At 44.7% G+C, this 23,373-nt stretch overlaps 1 protein-coding gene across 8 annotated transcripts in view; it reads left to right on the top strand.

Annotated features, from left to right (window-relative positions):
* Positions 1-23,373, top strand: part of LOC140420140 (mitogen-activated protein kinase kinase kinase kinase 3-like) — a 438,778-nt gene that overhangs the window by 312,835 nt on the left and 102,570 nt on the right. For 4 of the 8 annotated variants that reach the window (XM_072504185.1, XM_072504166.1, XM_072504190.1 and 1 more), the window contains 3 exons: positions 17,536-17,574; positions 17,861-17,917; positions 20,139-20,181. In XM_072504185.1, the coding sequence (XP_072360286.1) occupies positions 17,536-17,574; positions 17,861-17,917; positions 20,139-20,181 (139 nt within the window). The remainder of the gene's footprint in view (positions 1-17,535; positions 17,575-17,860; positions 17,918-20,138; positions 20,182-23,373) is intronic. The other 4 variants (XM_072504206.1, XM_072504180.1, XM_072504215.1 and 1 more) reach the window with 2 other exon arrangements.

The raw sequence follows: 23,373 nt of genomic DNA, 5'->3' as shown, positions 1-23,373 counted from the left end.
GGACGAAGAGTTTACCCTACTTAGGGCATCTGCCCACAGCCCCTCTTCGATCTCTTCCCCCAGCTCTTCTTCCCATTTTCCCTTCAGCTCATTCACCATGATCTCCCCCTCGTCTCTCATTTCCCTGTATATATCTGACACCCTACCATCCCCCACCCATGTCCCCAAAATCACTCTATCCTGAATCTCCTGCGTCGGGAGCTACGGAAATTCCCTCACCTGTTGCCTCACAAAAGCCCTCAATTGCATATACCGAAATGCATTCCCCTGGGGCAACCCGTATTTTTCCGTCAGCGGTCCCAGACTCGCAAACGTCCCATCTAGGAACAGATCCCTCAGTTGCACAATTCCTGCTCTCTGCCATGTTCTAAATCCCCCATCTATTCTCCCCGGGACAAACCTATGATTATTCCTTATCGGGGACCGCACCGAGGCACCCGTCATTCCCTTATGCCGTCTCCATTGCCCCCAAATTTTCAGCGTTGCCACCACCACTGGACTTGTGGTGTATTTCTTCGGGGAGAACGGCAACGGCGCCATCGCCAATGCTTGTAGGCTGGTTCCTTTACAGGACGCCATTTCCAGTCTCTTCCACGCCGCTCCCTCCCCTTCTCCCATCCACTTACACACCATTGAGGTATTGGCGGCCCAATAATAATCACTTAAGCTCGGCAGTGCCAGTCCCCCCCCCCCCCCATCCCTGCTACGCTGCAAAAAACCTCTCACTCTCGGGGTCTTCCCAGCCCACACAAAGCTCATAACACTCTTCTCTATTTTTTTGAAAAAAGCCCTCGTAACCATCACCGGGAGGCACTGGAACACAAAAATAAATCTCGGGAGAACTACCATTTTGACCGCCTGCACCCTACCCACCAGTGACAGGGACACCATGTCCCATCTCTTAAAATCCTTCTCCATCTGTTCCACCAATCGTGTTAAATTAAGCCGATGTCGGGTTCTCCATAGGCCAGGTTCTTCCTGGCTATCTGGATCCCTAAGTACCGGAAATCTCTTATTACCCTCCTCAGCGGTAAATCATCTATTCCCCTGCTCTGCTCCCCCGGATGCACCACGAACAACTCACTCTTCCCCATATTCAATTTGTACCCCGAAAATTCCCCAAACTCCCTGAGTGTCCGCATTATCTCAGGCATCCCCTCCACTGGGTCCGCAACATACAGCAATAGATCATCTACATACAATGATACCCGGTGTTCTTCTCCTCCCCTGAGTACTCCCCTCCACTTCCTAGAGCCCCTCAGTGCTATGGCCAGCGGCTCAATTGCCAATGCAAACAGTAACGGGGACAGGGGACACCCCTGTCTTGTCCCTCTATAAAGACGGAAGTAGTCGGACCTCTGCCTGTTTGTGATCACACTTGCCACCGGGGCCCTATATAGCAGCTGTACCCATCCAATAAACCCCTCTCCAAAACCAAATCTCCTCAACACTTCCCATAGGTAGTCCCACTCCACTCTTGTCAAATGCTTTCTCAGCGTCCATCGCCACCACTATCTCCGCCTCCCCCTCCGGCGGGGGCATCATCATCACCCCTAGCAGCCTCCGTATATTCGTGTTCAGCTGTCTCCCCTTAACGAACCCAGTTTGATCCTCGTGGACCACCCCCGGGACACATTCCTTTATCCTTGTCGCCATCACCTTGGCCAGGAGCTTAGCATCCACGTTCAGGAGGGAAATAGGCCTGTAAGACCCGCACTGCAGCGGGTCTTTTTCCTTCTTTAAGAGGAACGATATCGTCGCCACTGACATAGTCGGGGGCAACTTCCCCCTTTCCCTGGCCTCATTATCGGTTCTCGTCAAAAGCGGGGCCAGTAGGTCCATGTATTTCCTATTAAATTCCACTGGGAACCCATCCGGTCCCGGGGCCTTCCCCGCCTGCATGCTCCCAACCCCCTTTACCACCTCCTCCACCTCAATCTGTGCTCCCAGTCCCGCCCTCTCGTGCTCCTCCACCTTCGGGAATTCCAGCCGATCTAGGAAATGCATCATTCCCTCCTTCCCTTCCAGGGGCTGAGCCTTATACAGCGCCTCGTAGAATGCCTTAAACACCCCGTTCACCCTCTCCGCTCCCTGTTCCATCTCACCTTCCTCATCCCTCACCCCACCTATCTCCCTCGCCGCTCCCCTCTTCCTCAGTTGTTGGGCCAGTAACTGGCTCGCCTTCTCTCCATACTCATACTGTACTCCCTGTGCCCTCCTCCACTGTGCTCCTGCCTTGCCCGTGGTCAGCAGGTCAAATTCCATATGTAGCCTTTGTCTTTCCCTGTACAGTCCCTCCTCCGGAGCCTCCGCATATTGCCTGTCTACCCTCAGACGTTCTCTCAACAGTCGCTCCCTTTCTTTGCTCTCTTGCTTCCCTTTATGGGCCCTTATGGATATCAGTTCCCCTCTGACCACCACCTTCAGCGCCTCCCAGACCACTCCCACCTGGACCTCTCCGTTATCATTAAGCTCCAGGTACCTTTTGATACACCCCCTCACCCTTAGACATACCCCTCATCCGCCAACAACCCCATATCCAATCTCCAGAGTGGGTGCTGCTCCTTTTCCTCTCCTATCTCCAGATCTACCCAATGTGGAGCGTGGTCCGAAATGGCTATGGCCATGTACTCCGTCCCTCATTGTGCGAGGCCCCCTCCTTCCTGCGTCCCCGTTCCCGCCACAATGACCATAGCGCAGGAGCAAAGCCCGCGTTTCCCACTCGGCCCCGCCCCTGATGGTGCAGGTCCCTTCTCCTTCCCCTTTCCTTCCCACCGGCGCCCACAGTTCCCCATACTCCCCCCCCCCCCCCCCCCCCCCCACGAGGGGAAAAGAGAAAAGTTACAAAATTGAAAAAATCCCCCCCCCTTCCCCTTCCTCGTCCCACATAATCGCCCCACCACTTTATTACAGAAGCTTTTTCTCTCGCCAGACTATTCCAGCTTCTCGTCCACAATGAATGTCCACGCCTCTTCTGCCGTCTCAAAGTAGTGGTGCTTCCCTTGGTGTGTGACCCACAGTCTCGCCGGCTGCAACATTCCAAATTTAACCTTCTTTTTGTGGAGCACCGCCTTGGCCCGGTTGAAACCTGCCCTTCTTCTCGCCACCTCCGCACTCCAATCCTGGTACACGCGGATCACCGCATTCTCCCACCTGCAGCTCCGAGTTTTCTTCGCCCATCTTAGAACCATCTCTCTGTCATTGTAGCGGTGAAACCTCACCACTATGGCTCGAGGTATTTCTCCTGCCTTTGGTCTTCGCGCCAAAACTCGGTAAGCTCCCTCCACCTCCAAAGGGCCCGTCGGGGCCTCCGATCCCATTAGCGAGTGAAGCATCGTGCTCACATATGCCCCGACGTCCGCCCCCTCTGTGCCTTCGTGAAGACCCAAGACTCTTAAATTCTTCCTCCTCGAGTTATTCTCCAGGGCTTCCAACCTCTCCACACACCTTTTGTGCTGTGCCTCGTGCGTCTCTGTCTTCACCACCAGGCCCTGTATTTCATCCTCATTCTCTGCAGCCTTTGCCTTCACGACCAGAAGCTCCAACTCCTGGGTCCTCTGCGCCTCCTTTAGCCCTTCAATCGCCTGTAGCATCGGGGCCAACACCTCCTTCTTCAGCTCTTCCACACAGCGCCGCAGGAACTCTTGTTGCTCCGGGCCCCGTACCGAGCAGCCACCTTCCAACGCCATCTTGCTTCGAGCTCTCCTTCTTTGCCGCTGCTCCAGTGGATCCACTGCAATCCAGCCGCTATCCTCTCCTTTATTCATATTTATCCGGGGGGATTCCCTCCTATTTCACCGCACAATGATTTTGGCCGTTAAAAATTGCCGTTGGGGCTCTTAATAAGAGCCCAAAAGTCCGTTTCAACGGGAGGTGCCAAAACGTGCGACTTAGCTGGTCATCGCCGCACCCTGAAGTGGGGGTTCCCTAATCTTAAACAAAAGTTAAAATTTCCCAATTTGTGGCAACCTCAATGCTGTTGACAGGTTTTAATTGTGTAAAAGCAAAAGCTGCAGATGCTGGAGGTCAGACAGGAAGTGCTGGAAAAGCTCAGCAGTGCTGGCAGTATTTGTGGTGAAGCAGCATATTAGTGTTTTGAGTCCAATATGACATCTTTGGAACCAAAATGTTCGCTCTGTTTCTTTCTCCACAGATGCTACCAGACTTGCTGAGTTGTTCCAGCACCTCGTTTCTGTTTATTTATCTTGCTTTGGCCTAAGCTATCTTGACCAGCTACTTAATCTCTCAACTAATTTCATCTGTGCTGTAATTAATGGTACATCCTTTGCCTCTTTTTCATTGATTCATAGGTTTCTGAGGGTCCAGTCCTCTCTGTCTCTATTCCTTCACTGTTCCTTTCTTCTTTAACCAGTGCTATTTATTTGTTTAATTCCACTGCATTGGTAACTTCCTTTAGATTTGTTTCTTATAGTCCACATAGCTTTAATTCTTCTCATAGTAGAGTGGTTGGATCCCAACTCTTGATATGCTCTTATAACCTTCAATGACTCAAACCATTACTATTGACAGTTCTTTCTTCCTTTATTGTAATTTGTGCATTTACTGTCGGTTGTCATCACAAGTCATTCTTCCAGATCCCACCTGGTGTTAAAGCAGCCTCCTGAAGGTTGGTTTTCGTTTTTAAAAACCTTATTATTTCTTTGTTGACCAAATTTTAAATGCTGCTTCTCCATTTGGGGCGATTCTTGCAGCACTCTCTTATGCCTACAAACAAGACATAAACAATGAATTGTCTGACATACTGACAATTGCCCAGTTCTAGCCACTGACAACTTCCAAAGTCTATATCTGTATTACCCTCAATTCTTCCTCCAATTTTATCGATTAGGACTGTTGTACAAATCAATCCATTCCTCTTGAACTCCAAGTATGTCAACCTATATGTACTCCAACTTCCTGCATCACTGTTATATTGAATGCAAATTTATTGCACCATTCCTACTGTAGCTTGTTATTAGAAATTGGAATTGAAACTCCTAATGACCCCCAGTCTTACCTTTATTCTATAGGCTTCAAAAGCCAAGTTATTAAAATAGCAAACATCGGAACAGGAGTAGGCCATCTACCTCCTCAAACCTATTTTGCCATTCAGTAAGTTCATGGCTAATCTGTGACCTTACTTTATGTACCCACCTTTATCCCCTAATGCCTTTGGTTAATAAAATTCTATAAATCACTGATTTCAAATTAACAATTGGCTTATCATCAACTATCATTTGTAGAAGAGAGTTCCAAATTTCTACCACTGTTTGCATGCAAAGTAATTCTAAACTTCACTTCTAAAATATCTTGATTCCTCAATCAACAGAAATACATTATTTTTATCTGTCTACCCTGTCAGGTCCCCTTAATATTTTGTAAACTTTGACCAAATCACGCACTAGCCATCTAACTTCCAGGGAATACATTGTTAGTTTGTGTTAGCGCTCCACATAACTTAATCTTGGAGCCCAGGTATTATTCTGGTAAATCAATATTGCATTCCCTTTAAGGCCAGTATATCTCTCCGAAGGTGTGGTGCCCAGACCTTCAATACTCCAAATCTGGTCTAACCAAGGATTTGTGTCTGTAGCATAACTTTTACCTCCTTTGATTCTGGCCCTCCAGATATAAAAGCCAATCTTTATTATTTTCTGCACTGTCCACTACATTTTAATTATCTATGTATGTGGAAAATTGACGTCATCTGACCACCTCTTATTGACATATCTTTTTTCTACTGTTTAAACCATTGTTCTATATTTACTTTAATTTGTGAGTTTGCCTAATCTAATTTCAATGTTTAAAATTACCTAGTCCAGAAAACATCTGCCCAGAATGGCTGTGACAATCACCTCATTGTTGGAAGGTTTGTAAGAATAGTGTAATTTGCTTCTGTTTTTGAAAATGGATATTGAAAACAGATCTCTTTGACTGGTGCACAACTATTTTGTGTAGACCTCTATTTCATGTTAGTTTTTCGTTCGAACAATAAACCTTCATAATTCATGGAAAGGTTCTTTGCCATTTTCTCCCTTCCTCTCTTGAAGGCCATGGTGAATTGACTCTTCAGTGCATCCTTTAAGTTGCCATTCTCCCTCACTGAGAGTTGGCAGGCTAATGGGTGTAGGCTAATCGGTCACATATAAGTACGTTACAACTGTGTGTGAGCACAACCTCACCCATCGTATTGCCATGCTTTCCAGAGAAATCACTAGATAGTGATTCAGGAGCAAAAATCTTCACTGTCCAATTGTTGCCTTGGCTAAGATCAACCAACTCAGCACTCACAAATCTGGAATCTTGTGGTCTGTGTACCTCATTACGTATCATATTTACTAATTGAGCTGTCGGGAAAGCCTCTTCATAAAATCAACATTTTTATATCCCCACTTCCTTCTATTTGTGTAATTTGTAGACTATTGTTTGCTCTCTGCCGCAGATTAAAAACCAATGAGTTTGCATAGTCAAAAGCCACAATGGTTACTAGTTTGGGACTGGTAATGCTATGAGTACAGATAATAGTGAGTGGCAACTGTAACTGAAATGTCTCAGATCTCGAATGATAGTGACAGAAAGTTAGCGAGGGCTAGTAGCAGGAGAAGGGAGGGCTGGGTGAATGAATGGGCATTGTTTCAAAAATCATGATGATGGTCGGAAACTGGGAATCAAATGCTAGACTAGTTAAAGGTTAAGCAATGTCTTGGAAGATGTATTTGTCTTTTCTTCAACACCCTATTAGGTGATGTCTTGTGACATTGATCAAACATAAAAACAATGAGTGTGATTCTCCTCCCCGCCGCGCGCGCCCCATTTCTGCCCCGACTGGCTGGCGCGATTCTCGGTTATGCCAGCCGGTCAACGGGGTTTCCCATTGTGGGGCAGCCCCACGCCGTCGGGAAACCCCCGGGCGCCGGCATAACAGAGAATCACGCCGGCGGAGAATCCCGGCCAATTTATGTGTAACTGCTTTTCTCACCTATATTTCTCTCTCTCTCTCGTGCGTGCTCCTTGTCTCACCCTCTGTCTTACACTGGTGCAAAGTTTTATTTCCATTTTCTTCCACTTTGTGTCTCCCATTGTGTCTGTTGCACATGTTCTTTTTATTTGATGAATTAGTGTCTTACATATTTTTCCAAGCGAGGGCATGCTGCAAGTTGTACATTGAAGAGCAGAGATTTCAGCTGGGCCCGGGGGGCGTTTGTTTTGGAAGGGTGGAAATTAGCTCAGGTTGGTGGTATCAAGAATGAGAGAGCCTGACCAGAGAGGGAATAGGTAAACTAAGGCATGATTTTATATTCAGAACTTAGGTGGCATCTCGTCGTTACTGCACTGGACCTTGACCAGTCCTGCTGAGACATGCAGATGAGAGAAATTGGGGACCAGCCTTGAATGAGTGTTGAGAGTGGAACCAACGCCTAAGATCTTAAATTGGAGTTGACAAGAACTGGGGTTCAAGGTTAGGAAGGGATGGTCTGGGTGGCTCAAAGCTGAGGTGTGAAAAGTCGGCAGCACCCAAAGCTGGAATAGGGAAACTGTGCAATAGAATCTTTGAATTGAACCTGGTGAGGGAGCAACCAATTAGCTAATTTGCTGAGCAGTGATCCTTGGTGTTTTGTTTTAGAAACAATCACTTTCTTAACAGCACCACCTAGCAATCAGCTGATCCGTTTTGGTTCCTAAATTAAACAAGCCCACTGGTTTCTTTGAAGCCTGCATAAATATAGACAAACAAAGTTGAGAATGTGCAACTCCCTCCCAATTACAACTCTCCCAACCTCCTCTCCTCCCCCTGGCCTCGATCCGATGGGGAGGTGGGCACCCCTGCCCTGTCCTATGATGTAACCCGAAGTACCCCGAGCTTACCCGATTTGTCCGCCTTGTACCGGCGCCTTGTACAGCAGCCAAATCCAGTCCACAGACCCCTGCCCAAACCCAAACTGTCCTAACACTTCCCACAGATACTCCCACTCTACCCAATCAAAAGCCTTCTCTGCATCCATTGCCACTGCCACCTCCACATGCTGTCCCTCTGGGGGCATCATTATCATGTTCAATAACCTCCTAACATTCGCCGACAGTTGCCCCCCCCCCCCTTTCACAAACCATGTCTGGTCTTCCCCCTATCACCCCCGGCACACAGTCCTTTATACACGAGGCCGGGATCTTTGCCAGCAACTTAGCGTCCGCATTTAATAACGATATCAGGCGGTAGGACCACACTACTCGGGCGGCACAGTGGTGCAGCGGTTAGCACTTCTATCTCATAACGCCAGGGACCAGGTTTGATGCCGGCCCTGGGTCACTGTCCGTGTGGAGTTTGCACATTCTCCCTGTGCCTGCATGGGTCTCACCCCCATAACCCAAAGATGTGCAGGATAGGTGGATTGTCCACGCTAAATTGCCCTTAATTAGAAATAAATAATTGGGTACACTAAATTTATTTTTGAAAAAAGGACCCACACTGCTCCAGATCTTTATCTTTCTTCGGTATTAGGGATATGGACGCCTGCGATAATGTTGGGGGGAGCTCCCCTTTTCTCTCGCATCATTATATGCCCTCGCCAGCAGAGGCCCCAGATCCCCCCCAAACTTCTTATAAAATTCCACAGGGAACCCATTCGGACCCGGGGCCTTCCCTGCATGCATTGCCCCATACTCTCAATCACTACCAGTCCAATGGGGGCGCCAGCTCCCTCCACCTTGGGGAACTCCAACCGAACCCATCCAGAAACTACTGCATTCCCTGCCCCCCCCCCCCCCCCCCCCCCCCAACCAACGCCCCCGACTCGGGGCTCCGATTCATAAAGCCTCCGGTAAAACTCCTCACATACACCATTGACCCCCACCGGATCCAGTACCATTCTGCCAAATGTGCAAACCCACGCACTCCATGGCCGCCATCCGGAAGTCTGCAAAAAAATATTTGTGAGAATGGTTCCAGGGAAGAGCGACTTGAATCGACGTGGATAGATTGGAGAAGCAGGAGTCCTCCTTGAGCAGGAAAGGTTGAGAAGAGATTTGATTGAGGTGCTCAAAATCATGACGGGCCTACTCATAGAGTAGATAATGAGAAACCTCCCATTGATGATGGGGTTGAGATCCAGAGAATTCCGATTTGCAGTGGTTGGCAAAAGAACCAAAAGGAGAATAAGGAAAACTTTTCATTGCAAGTGAGTAGTCTGAAAGCGAGAAAATGATAACCTGAGTAACTATCGACCAGTTAGCTTAACTTCAGTTGTGCGAAAATTACTGAAATCAATTCTGAGGGATAGTAGAAACCTTCATTTGGAAAGACACAGATTAAACAAGGAAAGCCAGCTTGGATTTATTAATTGAAGTCATACCTGACAAACTTAATTTAAGATTTTGAGGAAGTGACATGTAGGGTTGATGAGGGCAGATTTTAGCAAGACTTTGGACAATGGGCCCACATAGCAGACTGGTGGAAAAAAATTAAGTGATTGGGATTTCAGAGGGAGTGACGAATTGGATCCAAAATTGGATAATAGTTGATGGGTGTTTTTGGCCACTACACAGCAGTACGATCCTGCAGGGCTCAGTACTTAGACCTTTGCTTTTTGTATTTTATATTAATAAATTTAACTTGAATGTAGGGGGCATGATTTTAAAAAAAAGTTTACAAATGTTACAGAAACAGGCCACGTAATTGGCAACGATGAAGTATGTTGTAGACTGCATGGAGATATAGATAGTCTAGCCAGTTGGGCAGAGAAGTGAATTTAATCCATAGAAGTGAGCTAATACATTTTGGGAGGTGAAACAAAACAAGGGAAATACACCATATGTGGGAGGATATTGATTGGTGTGGAGGAACAGAGGACCTTGGAGTGCATGCCCTCAGATCCTTAAAAGGTAACAGGATGTACTGCTCCGGCGATTAAGAAAGCCTACGGCATGCTTTCCTTTATCACACAAGGCATATAAGAGCAGAGAGGTTATGCCAGGACGGTTATAACTCTATTTGTATACCACAGATTGAGTACTGCGTATAGTTCTGGTCACCACTTTACAGGAAAGATGTGATTGCATTGGAGAGGATCAAAGGAAATTTACAAGGATATTGTCAAGGCTGCACCAGACTTAGGGAGGAAGGCGGGACTAGCTTGGGCAGAACTTTGTCAACTGCATAGACGTGATGAGCCAAATGGTCTCCTGTGTTGCAAATTTCTTAGGATTTCTATGAAAGGTTGGTGAAGGAAGATTGAATTGTGACTTTCAAAAGGAAATTGGATCAATTTCTCAAAGGGAACACAATGTTATGGTTCTGGGAGCGGGTGGACAAGTTGGAAGCAACTCAGTTCCTCAAGCACTTCCATTTGTGTTCACGCTTCGATAATTTGATATCCGCTGTTGGTAACCCTGTCACCTGAATCCGAGGTTGAGGGTTCAAGTTCCACATCAGAGACTTGAGCGCAATCTAATCTCACATTCCAATCCTGTACTTTCTATTCCATCTTTCAGATGAGATGTTAAACTAATGTCTGCCCTCGAGAGTGGATGTAAAAGATCCATTTGGTACTATTTTGAAAGAAGGCAGGAGGGTTTCCCTTGATGTCCAAGCTAATATATTTCCCCTTCAACCATCATGATTAAAATTGTTGTTGTTTGTGGTATCTTGCTGTCTGCAAATTGTTTGCCACAATTGCAGCATTACAACTGTGACTATGTTTAAAAGTGCTTCATTGCTATGAAGAACTTTGGAACAACTTCAGGTCGTGAAATGTGCTAATGCAGACTTTCTGCAAACCAGGCAGTGACAGCTGTTCAATATATACAAAGGTTGAGATTCATGATCAGTTATAAGTAGTCACAACTCAATTTTTCTATGTTTATGTATCCCAGTTGCTTATGCTACAATGAACTAAATGATATCCCTCATGAAATCTCATGACTGATCCAACAGTGGTGGCCTTGTCGAGATTTTGTTTCCCAGTCAGAAAGAATGGGCTGGACCTTGACTCTAGACCTCTGTTTTGGTCACAGCAGGACAAACCACTACTGGGCGCCACTGGGAGGCATAAGCTTGATGAGATAACAAGGTGACTGGGAAAAACTGATTGGATTAACAACTCAAAAGATGGAAGATCAGAGTTAATATACACTTGAATTTAGCATTAGTGCAGAGTAGCTTGACTTGACTATTGAACAAAGCAAGTGAGTGTTAATCTGCTTTAATAATAATAATCTTTATTAGTGTCACAAGTAGGCTAACTTCATACTGTAATGAAGTTTGTAAAAATCCCCTAGTCGCCACACTCCATGTCCAATTCATCTAACAAGCATGTCTTTCGAGAATTGTGAGAGGAAACTGGAGCACCCAGAGGAAACCCACGTAGACATGGGGAGAACATGCAGACTCCGCACAGACAGTGACCCAAGCCAGGAATCGAACCCGGGTCCCTGGCGCTGTGAAGCGACAATGCTAACCACTGTGCCTTTACTCTGGCATTGGTTTAAGCCTGGACTTCAGATTCAGGTTACATTCAAACTATAACTGCAACAGCAAAGTGAAACAGTTTCACATTGAGTCTCAGTATCAATGCACTGCTTAATTGGTTAACAAGACTCAAAGCATACAAAAATCCCTTGTGCAGATAATGTTTATGTTAGAGTACTCAAAGAAAGATAGTTGATGTATGAAACATTAACACTTCTAAAGGCATCCATAAACACTCGGTTGGTAGTTACCTTTAGTTTGGAAACAGGCTAACATGCGGTCCTTTTTCAGAGAGGATTGCAAACGATCACAAGCAACTTTAGAACCTTTAGTTTTCCTTCAGTCCAGCTGAAATCATAAAATAGAAAATTAGGGGAAACCCTGAGAATGAGCAAATAGACAATTTTGTAACACCGGTTAGCATGGATTTAGAAAGGAACAAACTCTCCTGACTGGCCTCCTTGATTTATTTTATGAAGTAACATGTCAAATAGATCTTGGAATACCCTACCTTGAAATGATGTACCCTGAGTTCCTAAAATCATTGTTAGTAAAGTTGTTACTAATTAAACTTGGAAGTGACAGGATGTAAGGAAAATAATATGGATAGTAAATTTGCTGAAGATAAAAAGCAGGGCTCGTCAGTTAAGGAATAACGTTGAGGGAGCTTGGTTGCTCCATTTATTTATGTCAGAACCCTTCCTGTTTCTGCCGTTTGATTACTTGGATTTTGAAATATAGTGAAAATATTTGGTGTTGCCCAACGAGAAGAGAAATTGAATCTCAAGACAGCTTGGGAACTGTAAAATGTAAATGGGTAGAACAGTTTACTTTTTGACATGTGTAAAATACTGCAGTTAGAAAGAAGAAAGGCTGGTGTTATAACAGTTAAGGATGAGTTTCAGACATGGGCTGCAAAATCCGGTTCCATAGTCCCCCTTGTACTGGCACTAAAGAAGTTGGGAAACTTCAAAAATGTTGGCTAGACCTCTTGCAGCCACCTTTGGTGCGGCACACACAGTGGTCTGTAGTGGCAAGGGTGCTAGCTTAGCTGTGCTATGCATGCACCAGAAGATTGTGACTCCAAACACTGCCCAATTAAAATTATGTGCACAAATTGCCATTTTAGGCCTCACTGGTCCTGTTAACATCCTTGCAGCTGCCTGGATATTTAACTGTGAGGGACTCTTCATTTGCTTTATTTAAAGGAATTGTCAGGGGAATTGCAAATTAAGTATGTTTAATTTTTTTCACTGTTTCAGAGTGAGTGAAAGTACTATGTTGAATGTTATTCAGGGAGTTTGGAAAGGTTTCTATATTCATAAGAGAGTGATGCTGGACTTTGACAAATGGGTCAGAGGAGTCAGAGAAGGCCTGTCAGGAGAGAGTCTGCTTTCTTGCACTGCAACACTACAAGGGCATGGAGCAGGCTGCAGAGCTGATGAAGAAGGTGGAGGGAGGTGGACTCTCTATACCTTACCTAGAGGTATTCCATTTCAGCCAGGAGTAGTGTCTGAGAGGGCTATCTTTCACCAAGGAGGTGATTACTGAACTGTGCCGCCACCTCCAATCAAACCTACAGCTGCACAGCAGGGCAAGGATATTGTTTCCTTTCATTTCTATGCTAGCGATCCTTCCATGACGGAGCAAGCTTACTTTTTGCCATATGTTGCTATAGCATGGCCAGAGCTTGCCAGAGAGAAATGGGAGGAGAGAACAAATGGCTTTGCCAGGCGAGCAGGATTTCCACTGATGCATGATGTTATTGACTGCACATATGTGGCGAGGTGGGCCCAACATACTAATTGGGAAATTTTTCCATTTTTAGACCACCGTGTCAAACCAGAGGTTGGCTACTTGGTGATGAGGGCTATCTGCTGAGGGCTACCTGACTCATGACTCTCTTCACTACCTGTCAACCTGTGAATTACATGCCTACCGCGGGTTCCTTGGTACCACCAGAAACATGGTGGATCATACTACCAGCTTTCTGAAACAATGGTTTGCTGCCTGGACCACTTGAAGGTGCTCCTGATGCGCTTCCCTGCGAATATCTCCAAATTCGTGGTGAGTTGCCACAACCTCATTCTCATGAGGGCACAGTCCTCATCACCAGGCCTTTGGAGGCCACCTGTGAAGAGGGAGAGGAAGAGAAGGGGAGGCAGTTGAGACCACTTGGTTCTGGGTGTACGATCTGGCGCCAGCTCTTCAAAACTTCAGTTTCCTTGAAATCACTTTGACAAAGAGTAATCCACACTTTTTTTTGTAAGTTTTGAGTACCCAATTATTTTTTTACCAATTAAGAGGCAATTTAGCATGGCCAATCCACCTTGCCTGCACATCTTTGGGTTGTGGGAGTGAAACCCATGCAGACACTGGGAGAATGTGCGAACTTCACACAGACAGTGACCCGGGATGGAACCGGGGTCCTCAGCGCCGTAGGCAGCACCATTGCACCACCGTGCCTTCCAGAGTCATCCAGACTCAACATTGCATCCGTTCTCTCTCCACAAATGCTGTTAGCCCTGCTGAGGTTGTCCAGCATTTTCTGTTTTTGCCCCTGAAATCTCATCATGATATCATTGTTACTTCACAATTCTCCACCTTTCCAGCCCTCTGTTGTGGGACATCACGGCAATCTCTTGGTCAAAATCCTGAAATAAGACACCATTTAAAAATATTTTGCCATAACTTCATCTAGCAACATTTTATGCACACAACTGAATTATTCACCCTTGTACATTCCCCAGGTCCCTGTCTTGCTGGTGCATTTGCCTGACCAAGTGCCCCTAAGCTACAGAATGGCTGGCGGGAAGGCTGCTGACTTGCAGTGAGGGAGACTGCAGGTGGCTTCGCAGGACACCCTTTAAGCAGTTCTGAGCCTAGAGGTCATGGTTACAGACTGCACAACCAGGTCATGAGTAGCAGCAGTCTGAGCTGACTGGCTGAAAGGCAACAGCAAGGACACTGGTGGATCAGCAGTTGTGGAACACAAATGCTGTCACCCTGAGAGAGGTCAACAGGTTCATGCTTCATGGTGCCACTGCCACTTTTCTGATGTGGTGCTTCCGCAGTCCTAGTACTCTGTTAAAGCACAAAATGCTGGACTTCACTGAAGGTCTTCAATCCCCTTTGAACACCAACATGGCAGCAGTCTAAACCTGCATGGCAACAAGCATGGATCTCCTGATCTCAATCAGAGTTTTTATTGCAGCACCCAGTCAATTGGGTTTGTTCAGGATACTGGACCAGACCCCGGATGAGAATCCCAAACAATTTTTTAATAATTTGTAACATTGTGAGGAAAGGGTACTTCACCCCAGAAGTGATGGCTCTTAAATTAACAAATTTTAATTTAAACACCGAATTAACCACTGATTGCCAAGACCAAAATAAACACTCAGGCACTGGAGACAGTTAAACGAAGAGCTTGGAGGGTGATTCTACTTTCAGTTATGAGGGAAAACGTTGATTTTCTCTCAGCCTTGAAAGAAGTTGACTGCGAGGTGGTCTTAATGGTGTAGAATTGGTAGATTCAGAAAATGACCAGGCAAAATCATCAGAATAGGACACTTCAAACAAGTGACAAATAAAGAAAGCCTATAGAGTGTTAGCATTTATTAACAGGGGGATTGAGTTTAAGAGCCGTGAGGTTATGCTGCAACTGTACAAGACCTTGTTTAGATCACATTTGGAGTATTGTGTGCAGTTCTGGTCACCTCATTATAGGAAGGATGTGGAAGCATTGGAAAGGGTGCAAAGGAGATTTACCAGGAAGCTGCCTGGATTGGAGGGTAGGTCTTATGAGGAAAGGTTGAGCTAGGGCTTTTCTCATTGGAGCGAAGGAGGATGAGAAGTGACTTAATTGAGGTGTATAAGATGATGAAAGGGATAGATAGAGTGGACGTTCAGCGACTTTTTCCTCTGTTGGATGTAGCTGTTACAAGGGGGCATAACCAAAAGGTTCATGGTGGAAGATATAGGAGGGATGTCAGAGGTAGGTTCTTTACTCAGAAAGCGGTTGGGGCGTGGAATGCACTCCCAGCTATGGTAGTGGAGTTGGACACTTTAGAAACTTTCAAGCGGTTATTGGATAGGCATATGGAGTGCACTAGAATGATTGGAAGTAGGTTGATTTAATCTTAGTTTCAGACTAGTTCGGCACAACATCGTGGGCCGGAGGGCCTGTACTGTGCTGTGCAGTTCTATGTTCTAAATCTAGGGCTGATTATGGAATGGAATTCTGGGGTAGAGTCTTGAAAGCAGAAACCTGGAATCATTTCTAAAACAATTTTATGCTGTAAAATCTTAGAGAGGAGGGGCAATGGATCTTTCTAGATGGATGAGCTAAAATAGATTCCTACTCGCCTGGTTTTAATTGTGATTCCATGCAATGTTATGCACATCTTCAGCATCTATTCAGCACTTGTTTGCAATCTATTTCTATTGAGTTCTAGGGTGATTTCAATCTGATGGCCCACTTGTGTTTGTATTGTTAACAGATTGTCCTATTTATAACAAGCTGATTCCTTTTTGGGCATTAATTTAATTCTTACCAATGATGTGCTCTCTGTTCAAATCTTAAGTTCCTATATGGAAAATGGGACCTCTGGCATGCTAGAGTTAAGAAAACTGGAAGGCCTAACCATTAATTATAGACCTTGATTAGGCATTTTGACAGACTGGCTCATCTGGAGTTTTTAGCCTGAGATCACGTGCCCCTTTTTGAATCAAGGAATTATTCCATTGTTGCATTCTCAGCAAAATCAGAACTAAAATTTAGATTCCACTATGTATAACGATGTGCTTTGCACAGAATAATTTGGAAAGTCTTCACAATTATTTATTTCCTTTGGCACAAGCATGCAGGGCAAACCAGTAACTAAACCAGTGGTTTTCAAACTTAGGGTCGCAACCCACAGGTGGGTTGCGGGCAGCTAACTGGAGGGTCGATCGCGGCATTCCCGATCGTGGGAGGAATGCCCAACTGCCGCGACCGGCCTTTAAAAAGGCTGGCCGGGACAGACGTTTGAGATTGCCGACCATCCTGCACATGTGTGCCGGATCAAGCATTGCACAGGCCCGGAGCCCAGCAGGGTGGACCGTCTCCTCCTGACAGTGCGCTGTCCAGGGCCAGTTGTCTTCAGCAAACGATGGATTCCTCCCACCGAGAGTGGCAGCAAAGAGCAGCTCTCGCGCCCCGTGTGCTGATCACGGATTCTGGGCACAAGAGAGATTCCTCAGCTTTGCAGCTGCCAGCAGTGCTGCTGAGAACTCCTGGGCCTTTGATGAACAACCCATGAAGAAAAAGAAGCTGAAAACAGGAACAAAGCAGCATAGAGATGATTATTTGAGATTTGGATTATTAATTGTTCCACTGCAAATCAGAATTCCAAATTCATGTGTGTTGTATGCAGGGAAGCACTGGCAAATAAAAGTTTAAAACCCTCAAAACTTCAAAGATATTTGAAGACTAAACATGGCGGGTTTGAGGACAAATCTCTTGATTTTTTTCAACGGATGCAGTGAGATCTTAAATCATCAGCGGAAAGTCTTTATCAGAAATGTTGCATTGAAAAACAAAGCAAGTGACATCATGAGTACCAAGCACGCTCATGTGTCACAGTAAAGCTAAGTGAAAATGGTGGGTCGCAAGGATTGGCCGGTGTGGGTCACGAAAGTCGGCCGGTGTGGCCAAAATTCCATTATCTGTCATAGGATGTGTTTGGTTTGTTTTTAAATATGCTACACAGTAAATTTATTTAGTCAGTCAGTACTGTTGAGTAGTGCAGCCAGGTAAATCAGTTACATAACATATAGTTGCATTGTGCTTTATGCTACTGAAATACAAAAACAAATATAAATTTTTGAAATTGACACCATATTAAGGTGTTCAATTTTATCATATAGAATGTTTAGTGATATATGTATAAGAAGCTTTCTATTGCTGTGTAGTAGGTCATCATTGTGCTATTTTCTTAAGTTTAGTTCATATGTATTCAAAACTGCATAATTTATTCTAATTGCTGTGTGAAGTTAAAATAAGCCCTTGTTTCCTGTTTTAAAATTCCAAGGAGTCTTCTAAAATCAGTAGAAGAGGAACTGCATCAGCGGTAATTTTTCTCTTGTTGCCTTTTGTAAAATAAAATCCTCCCGTAGCTTTTTTAAAAATGTAGTGACCTAAAGGTAACCGTTTGCTTGAGTGCCTGTCATAGATTTTAAATAAGTCTAATTTTCTTAGACTACAGCTACCTTTAGATGAATAAAAAACATAGAATACATTGATGAGCTCCATACAGAGCAAGCCCTAAAGGTAGTGCATGCCAGAGTTCTTTTACTTTAGCTGAATTTATTCCACTGAAATCCACTGAGCCATAAGCACCTTGTTCATCTCCTTAGGGGACACGTGGCACATTTAGATGATGATGATGATGGTGATGATGATGAATCTGAACAGTAAGTCTTTTCTTTTTCTAGTTTAGCTGAATTTGGTTTTACTTTGAACGCTATTAAGAGTCTAAGTCAGAATAATCTTCATTAAATTCTGCATGACATTTTAAAATCTTTCCTACATTCAACCTAGCTAAAGCAACACAACCTTTTATGATTCATTGCCGTCCTACTTGGTTACCGTTTTCTTGTCTTTAAGCTGTGATGCATTTACTGTATTGCCATTCAAAACACACTCATTACTTTAAGAATGATTTAATTTTTGCTGTATTGCTATACATAGTTATTGTTACCTCTGTGCACTCTTGCAAGCTGAATTAACTTGGCAGATTTTCATGTATAAAATGCAGCTCCATGTTCAGTTTTCAAAACTTTTGAAATGCACGTGCTACATAGATGAAAGCAAGTGAACCAAAAACATAATAAGTATGTTTCAGGTTGGCAGTATCATCATTCCATCACTTGCAAGGGTTTAATAGGTTAGAGAATTTCTGTAGATAATTTTGGATGCGAGGGTGCGGAGCCCACCCTGTAATACCTGGACAATAAAATCTGTTGCTTTTAATAAAGGCATCACTGGTCACTGACTCAAATCATCTCATGTCACTAATAATCTGAAATGCCAGTGTTCAGTAACAGTTTTGTATTAGGTAAACCATTCTGGTTGCAATAATGTGATAAACAAACTTGAAAATAAAATTGCTTAGTCTGACACAAATGTACCACAGTGTGAAAGGTTTTTGATAGGCAGTAGGGATGACCAAATTAGTTGCTCTGCTCATATTTAGGGTACTATGTTATATTTGGGGTGAACTAAAATTGAATATTGCTGTTTAAGTGAACTTTGAGGAAAGATTAATCCAACCCATAACTGCCCTTCAATTCTAGCGACCCAAGCTGAATTAAGGTTCAACATTGTGAATACAGACCTTCCCTCCAGCTGTTGTATGTTCCAAGTGATTTACAACAATTAAAGTCTGCTTCTCAGTTGTCCTGTGACTTATTTTGGATTTAGCAACTAATAAGCAGTGTCTATTTGGAACACAGCAAGGAATGAGACTGTTTTCTGTGTAGCAATGATGCCTATTTATATGGTGTCTGATATTACTACGACTGGTGTACGCTATAAAATATTACGACTGGTGTATGCTATAAAAAAAGAATGGTTCATCCATTATTCTAGGGAAGGAACAAGAAAATGCAATTTGGTTGACTTCTCAATAATAACATTAGAAATATGCTACAAGAGCTTGTAATCACTGAGGAACTAATTTAATTTTTCCCAATTAATGGACAATTTAGTGTGGCCAGAGGGGAGGGTACCCTGTTTCTCCAACGCAAAATTAGTGTTTGTACTGTTTGGCCTTGTATATATTGGCCGTATATATAGGGGCTGTTTAGCACAGTGGGCTTAACAGCTGGCTTGTAATGCAGAACAATGTCAGCAGCGCGGGTTCAATTCTCCTACCAGCCTCCCCGAACAGGCGCCGGAATGTGGCGACTAGGGGCTTTTCACAGTAACTTCATTGAAGCCTGCTTGCGACAACAAACAATTATTATAATATTTTTTACTGTTTTGATAAAAAGATATGGCCAATCCACCTACATTGCACATCTTTGGGTTGTGGGGGCGAGACCCAGGCAGACATAGGGAGAATGTGCAAACTCCACACGGATAGTGACCCGGGGCCGGGCTGGAGCCTGGGTCCTCGGCGCTGTGAGGCAGCAGTGCTAATACTGTGCCACCGTGCTGCCTCTGTCAGGAAGAAATATAAGAAAGAAAGAAATGAAAGCACTTTTTTTTTCAAAGCCAGGAATCCTCAAAATGCATTTCGTTATTGGCTGATGCAAGTGAGAAAGATCACAATAAAAATTAGTTTTTTTGGTATAAGATTGACAATTATTTTTAGATGTGTGCATATTAGAAAAATATAGCTTGATTAAAATTTCAGTTTAATGATCGGTTTTGAAAGGGCAAAGAAAGGGCAGATAGCCACTGATTTATTCTAGATTTGACAAGTATAGTTGGTTGCTTATTTATTAGAATGAGACAGTGAAATAAATATTCCTTCAGGAGTTGTGTTTAGCGCAAGAAATTTAGAGGCATATTCTCATATACAGAAATCCTCAGATGGTGGTATCCATTTGGTGTTTAAGATGTGTGATACAATGTGTATATAACGCTTGGTATCACTTTCTTAACTTTTTGTTTATGTTTAATTTCTAGCTCGACAATGAAACCCAGGATGCCACCACCTCTTCCTCCCAAGGTAAGTTAACAAGTTCTTGTACACCAAATATTTAAGATCACCATTTTATATAATTTATGGAAGTTCTAAAATGGCAGCAAGTGACATTAATGGCCATGCAGTCAGTTGCAGTTTTGCGGCTAGGCGTTTAGTGAGTGAGTTAGAAAATAAAGCCAGATAATAAATACTGTATCATTGGTACTGGTGTAATAAATTATTTGGTTCTTTTAATATAATTTACCTAAATCTGCATTTTTAAATGGTCTTAACTGTAACCATGATATAGGAATGAAAATATATCATTTTGTGCCATGATGTAATTGAGTGGTGAAACAAGCTCAATGGACTGAATTGTCTAGTCTTGTTCCTATACTTTGTGAATATAATACCTTTGTGTTAACAAGTGACATATGCATTTATATAGCAGTCCACATATCAAAGAATGTCTTCAGATTTTATGCATGGGGAGTAGAAGTGAATTCTGGATTGAAGATGAAGTGGAATGTGCCTTTCTAAATTTTTTGAATAAAATATACTTTTGGCAAGAAAAATCTTGAAGTCAGTACTTTTTTTTTTTAAGAATATTTTATTGAAAATTTTTGGTCGACCATCACAGTACATTGTGTATCATTTACACAATAATATAACAGTATAAATAACAATGACCTGTTTTATAAAAAAAGAATAAACAATATATAACAAAAACGAAAACTAAAACAAAATGGCAACTGCCTTGTCTCAGATAAACACTCTCCAAAAATATGGTTTAACAATCCAATATACAATTATTTATAGCAGCGACCTATACATATTATACATATATATTAATAACCCTGAGACTCCTTCTGGTCCCTCCCCCCTGGGCTGCTGCTGCCTTCTTCTTTTCCATTCCCTCTATTTTTCTGTGAGGTATTCGACGAACGGTTGCCACCGCCTGGTGAACCCTTGAGCCGATCCCCTTAGGACGAACTTAATCCGTTCCAGCTTTATAAACCCTGCCATGTCATTTATCCAGGTCTCCACCCCCGGGGGCTTGGCTTCCTTCCACATCAACAATATCCTGCGCCGGGCTACTAGGGACGCAAAGGCCAAAACATCGGCCTCTCTCGCCTCCTGCACTCCCGGCTCTTGTGCAACCCCAAATATAGCCAACCCCCAGCTTGGTTCGACCTGGACCCCCACTACTTTCGAAAGCACCTTTGTCACCCCCACCCAGAACCCCTGTAGTGCCGGACATGACCAGAACATGTGGGTGTGATTCGCTGGGCTTCTCGAGCATCTCGCACACCTATCCTCTACCCCCAAAAATTTACTGAGCCGTGCTCCAGTCATATGCGCCCTGTGTAACACCTTAAATTGAATCAGGCTTAGCCTGGCACACGAGGACGATGAGTTTACCCTACTTAGGGCATCCGCCCACAGCCCCTCCTCAATCTCCTCCCCCAGCTCTTCTTCCCATTTCCCTTTCAGCTCATCTACCATAATCTCCCCCTCGTCCCTCATTTCCCTATATATATCTGACACCTTACCGTCCCCCACCCATGTCTTTGAGATTACTCTGTCCTGCACCTCATGCGTCGGGAGCTGCGGGAATTCCCTCACCTGCTGCCTCGCAAAAGTCCTCAGTTGCATATACCGGAATGCATTCCCTTGGGGCAAGCCATATTTCTCGGTCAGCGCTCCCAGACTTGCGAACTTCCCATCCACAAACAGATCTTTCAGTTGCGTTACTCCTGCTCTTTGCCATGTTCCAAATCCCCCATCCATTCTCCCCGGGGCAAACCTATGGTTGTTTCTTATCGGGGACCCCACCAAGGCTCCCGTCTTTCCCCTATGCCGTCTCCACTGTCCCCAAATTTTCAAAGTCGCCACCACCACCGGGCTTGTGGTGTATTTCTTCGGTGAGAACGGCAATGGGGCCGTCACCATAGCTTGTAGGCTAGTCCCCCTACAGGACGCCCTCTCCAATCTCTTCCAAGCCGCTCCCTCCTCTTCCCCCATCCACTTACTCACCATTGAGATATTGGCGGCCCAGTAGTACTCACTTAGGCTCGGTAGTGCCAGCCCCCCCTATCCCTACTACGCTGTAAGAATCCCTTCCTCACTCTCGGGGTCTTCCCGGCCCACACAAAACTCATGATACTCTTTTCGATCCTTTTGAAAAAAGCCTTCGTGATCACCACCGGGAGGCACTGAAACACAAAGAGAAATCTCGGGAGGACTACCATTTTAACTGCCTGCACCCTCCCTGCCAGTGACAGGGATACCATGTCCCATCTCTTGAAGTCCTCCTCCATTTGTTCCACCAATCGCGTTAAATTTAACCGATGCAATGTACCCCAATTCTTGGCTATCTGGATCCCCAAGTAACGAAAGTCCCTTGTTACCTTCCTCAGCGGAAAGTCCTCTATTTCTCTGCTCTGCTCCCCTGGATGCACCACAAACAACTCACTTTTCCCCATGTTCAGTTTATATCCTGAGAATTCTCCAAACTCCCGGAGTGTCCGCATTATCTCTGGCATCCCCTCCGCCGGGTCCGCTACATATAACAACAAATCATCCGCATACAGAGATACCCGGTGTTCTTCTCCTCCTCTAAGTACTCCCCTCCACTTCTTGGCACCCCTCAATGCTATTGCCAGGGGCTCAATCGCCAGTGCAAACAGTAATGGGGACAGAGGGCATCCCTGCCTTGTCCCTCTATGGAGCCGAAAGTATGCAGATCCCCGTCCATTCATGACCACACTCGCCACTGGGGCCCTATACAACAGCTGCACCCATCCAACATACTCATCTCCAAAACCAAATCTCCTCAGCACCTCCCACAAATAATCCCACTTCACTCTATCAAATGCTTTCTCGGCATCCATCGCCACCACTATCTCCGCTTCCCCCTCTGGTGGGGGCATCATCATTACCCCTAGCAGCCTCCGTATATTCGTATTCAGCTGTCTCCCCTTCACAAACCCAGTTTGGTCCTCATGGACCACCCTTGGGACACAATCCTCTATCCTCATTGCCATTACCTTGGCCAGAATCTTAGCGTCTACATTTAGGAGGGAAATAGATCTATAGGACCCGCATTGCAGCGGGTCCTTTTCCTTCTTTAGGAGAAGCGATATCGTTGCCTCAGACATAGTCGGGGGCAGCTGTCCCCTTTCCTTTGCCTCATTAAAGGTCCTCATCAGTAGCGGGGCGAGCAAGTCCACATAT

Source organism: Scyliorhinus torazame, chromosome 1 (assembly GCF_047496885.1).
Source record: "Scyliorhinus torazame isolate Kashiwa2021f chromosome 1, sScyTor2.1, whole genome shotgun sequence".
Lineage (NCBI taxonomy): Eukaryota > Metazoa > Chordata > Chondrichthyes > Carcharhiniformes > Scyliorhinidae > Scyliorhinus > Scyliorhinus torazame.
The sequence above is the reverse complement of the archived record's forward strand: the minus strand, read 5'-3'. Positions and strand labels throughout refer to the sequence as shown.